Source organism: Urtica dioica, chromosome 8 (genome assembly GCF_054948205.1).
Source record: "Urtica dioica subsp. dioica isolate 48M chromosome 8, U.dioica_male_clone48M_v1_H2, whole genome shotgun sequence".
Classification (NCBI taxonomy): Eukaryota; Viridiplantae; Streptophyta; class Magnoliopsida; order Rosales; family Urticaceae; genus Urtica; species Urtica dioica.
Genome location: NC_142763.1, coordinates 32,897,374 through 32,907,957, shown reverse-complemented (window position 1 = coordinate 32,907,957; position 10,584 = coordinate 32,897,374). Strand labels below are relative to the sequence as shown.

The window sequence follows — 10,584 nt, the reverse complement described above, 5'->3', positions numbered from 1 at the left end:
CAAGACTGTCATAGAAATTGGTCCTTACTATCCCTAGTTGGTGAAGGAGTTTGTTGTGAACATGTATGCCTCTATTGATCAACCGCATTATCCAGAGTTCAAAAAGGTTTATGTGCGTGGGCACTGCTTTGATGTCTCTCTCTCTCTCTCTCTCTCTCTCTCTCTCTCTCTCTCTCTCTCTCTCTCTGTGATCAACGACTTCTTGAGTCGTGGGAAGATTATTAAGGTTGATCGTCTACCTTCCATGGAAGCTGTGGCCAAAGAGCTCTCAAATGACGAGAAGAAGTCTTGACCAAAGAAAGGTTCCCTAGATCGCTCTGTCAAGTTCTCCGTACTATATAAGATTGGTGTTGCAAATTGGGCCCATTTCTCTCACGGCTCTGGCATCAAGTCTGATTTGGCATGTCTCTTTTATCAGATAGAAAGACGCCCTGCGTACTGATGATGTTGTTGGAAAGGCTCCGAGTAAACTGACTTTCAGTCACAAGCTGGTTGAATGGAAACATGTCCGTGATCTTGCCAGGCCTTCTATCGCGACATCTGTCGCCGCCGGTGAAACTTTGAAGGTTGTTGTTTCTTTTCGAGATTGTGCAGAGTGACATTCTCAAGGCTCTTATTCAGGAAGTCTCTGCTCTCAAGGAGATCATTAAGACTTTTACTCGTCGAAAAGCTGTTTGTGAGGGTCTTATTAAGGTGATGACTTCTCTTCCTTGTACTGATGGTGCTTCTACCTCGCAGCCGGCACAGACTGCTCAGCCTGCTCCAGAAGATGAAGAGAATAAAGTTGAAGATGAGGACGAGGAAGAAGATGTGGCCGATTGTGGTGAAAAGGAAGATGAAGATGACGATGATGAAGGTTCTGGCGGAACTCCTACTTTCTAGAGTCTCTCTTTTTTTGGTCTGTGCTATCTGAATATTTGGTCACCTTTAGTTGTTGATGCTCTGGTTGATCCACTACTTGGCTTCTCTTGGTGATCAGCCTTTGCTCTCATCTTCGGTATGTGTATTCAGACTATGTTGATTGTGATGATTATCTGCTGTTTGCTTCAGTTCTCGTGTGCTTATTCAGATATTTGCCTTTCCTTGTCTTGGTTTATCCTTGCCTTTGGTATGTTTTTTAGGCAATCAGGGGGAGAGGTGTCATGGAGGTCATTTATTTGGTCATTTATTTTGACGCTCTTTTTTGGTCATGGTGCTTGGTTAAGAACTACTCTGGAAATGCTTGCCTAAAAAATAGCCAAAGGGGGATATTGTTGTTACATTATCAGTTGACTTTATTTTTAGAGCAAGTTGTAAGGAAAGATGTCGGTCATCATGTTTCAGCTTATGTTAAGACATCCTTCCTCTTCTGCGCAGACTATTATTCTGGCAAGTTTCCAGTTTTACCAGATTGCCTCGCTGGTGACTTTATTGCGTGATATTCTTGCGAGTATGGGTAAGGAAACCCTAGTTTCACTTCCAGATTTGTATGGCTGCTACCCCCTTAGCAGCCTTTGACGTTTTATCAAAATACTTAGGGTTCCTAGACGTGCACAACTGGCGGACTGGGAGACTTTGTGTATTGATAAGAGCGGTGTAATTCCTCAAAAACTATTCCAGAAGACTGAGTGTTTGCGATATTTGGGTTCTGTGTTTACGTGATTGTAGTTTCACGTGCGTTGAAGACTGAAGTCGACCGAGCATAGACGTGTGCTCGAAGAATGGAATTGAGAGGGTTCTCAAATTCAGGGGGAGTCTCTGGTCTTGGTATTCACTAGTGGTAATAGTTTCTAGGGCTTTGTTTTGTTGATGTAATCATATAAGACGTTGCTTGTACTATTGACTACTATATAGTGAATTTATTTCCACTGGCAGAGTGCCCCAAGACGTAGGTGATGTTGCACCGAACTGGGTAACCATATTATGTGTCTTTTCTTTATCGGACTTGTTGTTGATTATCCATTATCTGTGTTCAAGCAAGTTGTCGGACACATTGTCAATACATTGTGTGCGACATCTTGTCTTCGTGACTAATCAGAATTTCATAAATCTTGCAATCACTATTTTTAATTATGAATTTTTATTATTACGAATTTAGGATTTTAATTAGACAATTAGAGTTTAATAATGTTATCCCAGAATTGGCTTTAGACCTGCTTATAAATGGGTCTCTCTTTTATTAATGAAAATAGTTCCAACTAGGGGTGGCAATTTGGTCCGGACACGAAACACGAAACGGTTACGACTCGATTTAAAGCGGATTTGGATCTCAATAAATGGGTCGGTTCTTAATTGGATCGAACACGCTAACACGATTAAATAATGGTTCAAAACGACACGATTACGGTAACACGATAAAAAGCCGATTAACACGATTATTAAATGGTCGACACGAAACACAATTACGACCCGCACGAATATGATCCAATTAACACGATTACGAGTAATAACACGATTACGATCCATTTAAACACGATTAATATTATATATGTAAAATTATAAATATAAACATAAAATTATAATTATAAACATAAAATTGATATTAGAAAACATGATGTAATAAATAAAGTATATTCATATAAATATCAATTCACGTATGATAACATATAGTCAATAGTATACCAATTTCTTTAAATCGTATGAGTATTGGTTAAAGAGTCACTCGTAGTGTATTTGTTGAATATGTGAATGTGAATTTGGGTATTGATTATGTACTTGTTGAACTTTTGATTTTCGGTATTGTTGAACTTCTGGTCTTGGGCATTGTTGAACTTCTGATTTTGGCTTGAGTTTAAAGTGTGTTTGTTTTAGGTGTAAGTGTTTTTATTTTTATTTTTTTACAGGCTATAAATGGATTGTGATTCTAAGTCAGTTGAACAAACAGTGTCGATGTATCGGAAGTTAGTACAAAAAGAAAGAGGACAATTCTGATCTTATGACTGTTATGTTTTTTATAATTATATCGCAACTAATTGAGTCCGAATGTCTAAACACGGTTAAATACCCATTTAACACGACTATTAAACGGTTATGGATCTGTATAAAAAAAAATGGTCGAATTTGGATCTAGATTTCAAACACGATTAATAAATGGTCGGATTTGGTTCTAGCAATTATTTATACAAACACGATTAACACGACACGATTACGAAACGAACACGAAATTGCCATCCCTAGTTCCAACCAAATAAGTTTTTTTAATAGTACCAACCAAATAAGATAATCTCTCTCAAAACGAAAAGAGTTTAGCTTCCGGTGGAGATTCGCATTCTTGGGTATTCTAATTAACGGAATTTAATCACAATAGCACTTATCTCGAGTTCAAGATCCCGAGTTCATAACAGAAGGGTAGAAGCGCCTTCAATACAACATTCTTGATTATTTCAGTTTCAAGCACAAACCAAATCAATTATACCCAAACCAATTTTACACAAGCAAACTTATTTGTATGTGTATATATATACACACACACACACACACACACACACACACACGCACATGTATATAAATTTAATAAATTAATATTTGTATTTGAAATTCTGCTGTCCACTTGCTTCCACTAGAACTGAATCGGATCACAAAATTCGATTAGGTTGTTTAACGATTCAGTCCGGTTCTCTGTTCAGTGATTTTAGGAATCAATTTTTTTTCCCGTTTTGCGCTTAAATGTATGAAATATAAACCAATCAAATCCTCTGCATTACCCCGTAAAAAAAAAAACATTTAACCATTGTTTACACTTACAATAGGGATTCTAAAACATTCAAGCTCATTTAGAGCGGAAAAAAAAAAAAAAAAAGTCATACTTGGGATCTTCATTTTTCCCCCCTAAAAAGTGTCCATCACTTTTTGTAAATTCCAAGCAAACTCTTCTCTCTATCTTCGACCCTCTTCTTCGCAGCCTCTCTCGCTTTGAGCGCCGCGGCTTCTTCTTTGGACACAACCTTTGGCTTCTCATCGGGTCTCTTCCTCTTTCCAACACTAAGCGACGATGGAGCGCCTTTCACAGAACGCTTAGGGTTTAACACCCCCGAAACAACCGGTCCCGGCGCAAGGCTGTCTTTTCCTTTGAACTCTGAAGCCGATACCGGTTTTCGCAGAGTCTTTTCTTTGACTCCCGAGCTTGAAGAAAACTGAGCCGTCGAGTATGCCTCTTCCCGTGTCACCCACTTACCTGCATCATTTATTTCATCCGTAATTTCTCGCAATATAATACCAAGAAGACTGAAGGAATCTTATTATGCTCATTTTGGCAACTTCACAGCAATATCAACCAATAAAAGTATATTTTGGAAAAGCAGTATTTGAATAAAACTTTCGGATGTGGATGATATTTCCCAAATATTTATTTACCTATAGCATCAGAGTAATAGAAGCCTGAATTTGAATCATAGTAAAAGCCGTTTGTTTTGTTGTAGTAATGCCCCGAAGTGGCGTCGTGTTCCCACTCTGTCATCAGTCAGAGCTGTTTCCGTTATAAGCATCATTCTGAGCTGCTCAAATTCGCTAAATACTGAAAAAAGGGCAACGAATAGAGTGAGAGAGTGAGAACTTACGCTCTTGAAAATCTTCATCTAGAGCATGAGAATTCCGGGCAACTTTAAGGTTAGCAATGTCCTTCTGATAGCTCCGGTTAGCTTTCTGTAGACAGTTTTAGAACTTGAAAAGTAAGTATACAGAACAAACTGACATTGTCAAGAGCTATTTCCTTTTAATTTTTGTCTAAGATTCCTTCACTATTCTAAGATTTTGTACAATTTTTCCTAAAAAAAATCACCGATCACTCGAGCCTATATGGATTGTAGTGCGATCCTAATCACAAGCTTAATAAGAACTCAAACACTAACCAAGGTTAGACATGTCCTGATGAAAAACTCTGGTTAGCTTTCGGTAGACGTACATTCAGAACAAAACTGACACTAAAGGGGTTTCTGTGAATTGCTGTTTTAATTCCTTATAACCTAAAAATAATCCTGAATTTGTCTAGATACTATAATATTTTTTCCACTGATCTCTTAAGACAAAATAGGATATTGAACCCTAAGTTGTGATCTTATCCTAATCACAAGCCTTATAATTCAATACTTTTTTAGGTTAGCCAGATTTCCAAGGTTTCAATTCATCATCATCGACCAAAAGAAAACTCCTCTGATTTTTTCTAGGACAAATGAAATTGAGCACAACCTCAAACACGAAATCCAATCTGTTGGCAAATCAACGTCTATACCGCAACGATTTTCAGCTATTCACCGAATCCAATACCGACTAAGAGAAGGCAAAGGGAATGAACTCACAAGTTCAATCTGCTCGAGGAGTTTGAGGGACTCTTTCTCCTTTTTGTCCTTGGCGGTTTTGTCTTTGCGCATGTCGGCGAGCTTCTTGGCGACATTATCTTTGTGGCGGGTTCCGAGCTCGTGATTTCTGATGCTCGCCGGGTTGTTGGACAAGTAGATCTTGCAGAAATCGCACCACTTGTTTCCCTGGCTCACCCAATACTGCAACACACTTTCACCCGCAAAATCAAAACAAAGAATCCCATTTTTCAGAAAAGAATTTCAATTTTTCTTTTTCTACGCCGGTAAAGCTATTTCAAACGACGACTGATTAACTTTCGGAGATACCCATTTTGGGCGACAGAGAAAAGGCGCGATCTTTGTATGAAAGGAATGAAAGTAAAGTAAACAAAGATGAGATTGGGAAAACGGCGACAAAGATTACCTCTGTCATGGTTGCGAAGATCTTTGGAGGTCTATCACGAGTTGACGAGCTTGGTGTTCTTGTTAACAAAACCCTTGTTTGTGTGTGATTCTCAGCCGGCGAGACAAGGCGGCGTAGCGTAGTTCGACAAATCCCCCGATGTGATTGCTGTTTTTTTTTAATAGCTTGTCGTTATGTGGGCAATGGACTCTTTTTTTATTCCGAATATTTCATCTTTACATTACGCAAGAAATATTTCGTGATACTATTCAATTCGAAATATGTAATGAAATAGATAAATATAAACGGAAAAAAACTTGCCTATGAAATATTTTACGAAAACGAGACGTCACAAAACTTCACATACTAGTTCAAATTTGTTATTAAATGAGATAAAATTTGAGTAAACTATTATATAGCTTTAATGATTGAGCATGTTAATGCCTGAAAATGGATCAACACGAAAACCGGTCCACGGTTCGGTCTAGGGTCGGACCCTATGACCGCGCGGTGGTCAAACGGAGAAGTTGTCCCAACACCTGTACCTCCGCCGTGCCGGAAAGAGATTTCCGACGACTCGTCACCTGAGAAAAGGGAAAAGAGTGAGCTAAAGGACCGCGGAGGGGTTTCCTCCGGCGGGCACTCCGACGCTCAACATTAGTCTAGGTGTCGTGCTTCAAAGTTCTAGAGAGAGAAGCAGAGGTTTTGTAAGTGTGAGCAAACTTACCTCCAAATGAGAAAATTAGAGGTATTTATAGAGATGTGATGAGTCGGGGCAGGACCGTCATTTCCTCGGGTCCGAGGTAGAGGCCGACATTTCCTCGGTGGCGGCCGATCCCTGTTACCATGAGGGAGTGGGTCGACCTCGGCGCGGAGACCGTCGTTATGAGGGCAGGTCGTCACGGACGGGGGGAGGCCGCCATTACGAGGGCAGGTCGTCACTGGCGAGGGTGGAGGCCGCCATTATGAGGGAAGGTCGCCTTTGGCGAGAGTGGAGGCCGCCATTATGATGCAGGTCGCCTTTGGCGAGAGTGGAGGCCGCCATTATGAGACAGGTCGCCTTTGGCGAGAGTGGAGGCCGCCATTATGAGGCAGGTCGTCGTTGACGAGAGTGGAGGCTGCCATTATGAGGCAGGTCGTCGTTGACGAGATTGGAGGCCGCCATTATGAGGGTGGAGACCGTCATTATGAGGGGGAGGCCGTCGTTATGAGGGAGGCCGTCATTATGAGGGGGAGGCCGTCGTTATGAGGGAGACCATCATTATGAGGGTGGAGGTTGTCATTATGAGGGGGAGGCCGTCGTTATGAGGGAGACCGTCATTATGAGGGGGGAGGCTGTCATTATGAGGGGGGCTGTCGTTATGAGGGAGGCTGTCATTATGAAGGGGAAGCTGTCGTTATGAGCGAAGCCGTCATTATGAGGGGGAGGCCGTCGTTATGAAGGAGACCATCATTATGAGGGTGAAGGCCATCATTATGAGGGGAAGGCCGTCGTTATGAGGGGGGCGGTCGTTATGAGGGAGGCCGTCATTATGAGGGGGAGGCCGTCGATATGAGGGAGGCCGCCATGACGAGGCAGGTCGTCATTGACGATAATGGATGCCGCCATTATGAGGCAGGTCGCCTTTGGCGAGAGTGGAGGCCTCTATAATGAGGGTGGAGGTTGACCCTCATCGCCGGGGTGGCGGTCGACCTTCGTCGTCGAGGTGGAAGTCGACCCTCGTCGACGAGGCTAGGTGAGGGTGGATTTCGACCCTCGTCGTCGGGGTGGAAGTCGACCCTCGTCGCTAGGGTGGAGGTCGACCATCGCCGTCGGAGTGGAAGTCGACTCTCATCGCCAAGGCTGGGTGAGGGTGGATGTCGACCCTCGTCCCTGGGGTGGAGGTCGACCCTCGTCGTCGGGGTGGAAGCCGAACCTTGACGCTAAGGCTGGATGTCATGGAGGCATGGGTTGACCCTTGACGTCAGGAGGGGATGGGTGTCCCTTTGAGGGCGAGCCTGACTTGTCTTAATTTCGGGTTGTACTCATTGGACCGGACTCACAATACTTACTCGTTTGGATTGGGCTTTGATGTTTTTTAATATGGGAAAAATCTCACATAACATAGCACTAAACTAATTTTATTGTATTTTGGGAGAGACAAATGTTTGTGGAACATGAAAATTTTCTAGAAAACGATATATGAGTTTTTAAGGAGCATTTTTAGTCTAAACTGTGAAAGAAACTTTTTTTTTTTTTTAGTTTTTACATTAATGAAGTTAAAGAGAAACATGAGTTTCTAACCACTACAATGTCTCGTATATACGAATTTAAACACATTAGTGCCAAAATTTGAATATCATACCACTTGGACACTCGAACAACAAAATATTCATGCGTACATCTTTATTTTTGAAGTTGTTGATTTTTCTTATTTCACTTCATATCTCTCTCTCTCTCTCTCTCTCTCTCTGAAAAAAAAAAAAAAAAAAAAAAAAAAAACCATTTTTCCTAAGTCTAAAGATTTATGTTCGTATTAGTTAAGTTTAAGATTTGTTTGTTAGTGGCATATACGGCCAGATATCTCACTATATAGATAATGTAAAATTATCACGGGATAAGTTTATCTCTTCTAGAGAGGTCTTCTCGATGGGGGCCATCAAAGCCCCGGAGAGCGATGGATTCCAGGCCCTTTTGTGTGCTTGGGCATCCTCAACAACGGTGACTCGGTGGAGGAGATTAACGAGACCATCATCACTTTAATCCCTAAAGTCGATAACACTGAAAAGGTTAGTGAGTTCCGACCAAGGTTCAAAATACCGACGATATATCCCGCTATATCCACGATATTAAGGAAAAACAGGAAGTTCGGTAAAAAAAAACTAATATAGCATCTAAAATATCGTTTTATTCCCAAAATATCGTTTTTATAAAAAAAACATTCCTACAACATCCAAAACAGAAAAGTTATTCCTGAAATACCTATTTTCATAGCTCTAAACAGGCCCAAAATTTGAACTTGAGTTCCTGGGAGGATGAAGACACATTATTGCTTATTAAAATTCATATAACTACATAGGTTTATATAGAGTGATTTCTTTAAATTTTTTAATTTCATAATAAGGTGAACTTTATTGTTAGCTAAATAAATGTTATATATTCATTCATTACGTATATTTATAGATATAAATATACGTATATATCTATATAGATATAAATATATATAGATATATTATATATATATATATATATATCTATTTAAAATATAATTGTTATATGTATCATTAAATTATATATATTTTTATAGGATTTTTGTCGATATATCCGTCGATAATCGATATATCATCGATATATCACCGATATAATCGGTAGTCAGTATTAAAATTGTTATAGAATATCCGTCGATATATCCGTAAAATCAAAACCTCTGTATGAGTATCGATATCGATATTTTAAATATTTGGTTCCGACCCATAAGTCTTTGTAATGTGATTTACAAAATGGTCTCTCGGTGTCTTGTGTCGAGGCTTAGGTTCATCATGGAGAAAGTGATCTCGGAAAATCAAGGGGCTTTCGTAGGGGGGCGTCAAATCTTCGACAACATCATGGTGTGTTTCGAGGGAATTCACACGATGAAGAGCGGTAGATTCAAGAACGGAGGTTTTGCGGCCCTCAAGATCGAGGCCATGATGTTGAATTTGGGCTTTGCCGGGGAATGGGTTGAAAAAGTTATGCGGTGCGTCACGTCGGTCAACTTTTCCTTCAACATTAATGGCTCGATCCGGGGGAGGGTGGTTCCGGAGAGAGGCCTTCACCAAGGGGACCCGCTCTCACCCTTTCTCTTCCTTATTTGCACGGAAGGCCTCTCGGGTCTCCTCAAAGATGGGGAAGGAAGGGGTGACATCACCGGAGTCTGGTTCGGCTGAGGGGATTTCCGGGTCTCTCATTTACTCTTCGCCGATGATAGCCTCATCTTCTTCCGCGCTTGTGTGGATAAGAGTGAGGCTATTAGGGGCTGCCTTGAGACCTATGCCGCGGCTTCCGGTTAACTTGTCAACTTCTCCAAATCCGATATCAGCTTCAGGAAGGACGTGGCAGAAGAGACTAAGCTCGATATCGCTTCGAATCTCGGGGTATCTATCACGGATTTCCACATTCGGTATATTGGTCTACCCACGCTCACCGGCAAGAGGAGAGTGGAGGTCTTCGCGTTTATCCGAGAGAAAGTTTGGGCCAAACTTAAAGCGTGGAGAGGGATTTGGTTCTCGCAAGCGGGACGCGAAGTGCTTATCAAGTTGGTCATTCAAGTGATTCCGAGCTACGCGGCGAGTTGCTTCCGACTCCCCAAAACTCTTATTTCCGCTATTCACAAAGCGGTGGCCAAATTTTAGTAGAGCAATAGCGGGGAGGAATGGAAAATCCATTGGCGCAAGTGGGAGGAGCTCACGAGACATAAGAGCGAGGGGGGGCATGGTTTCCGCGACTTGGAGAAATTCAACCAAGCCCTTGTCGTCAAGAGTATGTGGCGTCTTATCCGTCGGCAGGGCAGCCTCATTGAGAGGGTTTTACGAGAGAGCTACTACCCGAATGGCAACCTTCTTGAGGCCTCGTGTCCCTCGTATGGCTCTAACCTATGGTGCGGCTTAATGTGGGGCAAAGAAGTGATTCTATAGGGATTGAGATGGATAGTGGGAGATGGTGAATCGGTGTTTGTTGCGAAGGATAAGTGGATTCCCTATCTTCTAACTTCTCTCTCATCGACCCCTCATTCATCCCCGATGATATGCGCGTGACGGAGCTAAAAAACCACGACAGGAAGTGGAATGAAGCCTTGGTCCGAGACATGTTTGGGAAAGAGGATGCGGATGCGATTCTTGCAATTCCTGCAAGTAATGGGGGGACGGCCGATGTTTTTCGATGGCACTTTT

General features: G+C 41.7%; 2 protein-coding genes across 2 annotated transcripts; one reads left to right on the top strand and one right to left on the bottom strand.

The window, feature by feature from the left end:
- Positions 1 to 3,657: 3,657 nt before the first annotated feature.
- LOC149389315 (C2H2 and C2HC zinc fingers superfamily protein) lies at positions 3,658 to 5,935 on the bottom strand. The gene is made up of 5 exons (XM_089621604.1): positions 5,698 to 5,935; positions 5,274 to 5,474; positions 4,536 to 4,620; positions 4,333 to 4,428; positions 3,658 to 4,153 (listed from the first exon to the last, which is right to left on the bottom strand). The coding sequence occupies exons 1-5, from the start codon at positions 5,704 to 5,706 to the stop codon at positions 3,822 to 3,824; spliced, it is 723 nt and encodes a 240-aa protein (XP_089477730.1). The 5' UTR covers positions 5,707 to 5,935; the 3' UTR covers positions 3,658 to 3,821.
- Positions 5,936 to 9,156: 3,221 nt separating this feature from the next.
- On the top strand, positions 9,157 to 10,047 carry LOC149389314 (uncharacterized). Its single transcript, XM_089622607.1, has 2 exons — positions 9,157 to 9,572; positions 9,735 to 10,047. The coding sequence occupies exons 1-2, from the start codon at positions 9,157 to 9,159 to the stop codon at positions 10,045 to 10,047; spliced, it is 729 nt and encodes a 242-aa protein (XP_089478733.1).
- The last annotated feature ends 537 nt before the right edge of the window (positions 10,048 to 10,584 follow it).

Coding starts and splice junctions, on each gene's coding strand:
- LOC149389315 (XM_089621604.1), bottom strand. Junction 4,429..4,535: donor AGATGAAGATTTTCAAGAGC/GTAAGTTCTCAC, acceptor GACTGATGACAG/AGTGGGAACACGACGCCACT. Junction 4,154..4,332: donor CTATTACTCTGATGCTATAG/GTAAATAAATAT, acceptor TAAATGATGCAG/GTAAGTGGGTGACACGGGAA.
- LOC149389314 (XM_089622607.1), top strand. CDS start 9,157: ATGGTCTCTCGGTGTCTTGTGTCGAGGCTTAGGTTCATCATGGAGAAA. Junction 9,573..9,734: donor GGTGACATCACCGGAGTCTG/GTTCGGCTGAGG, acceptor ATCCGATATCAG/CTTCAGGAAGGACGTGGCAG.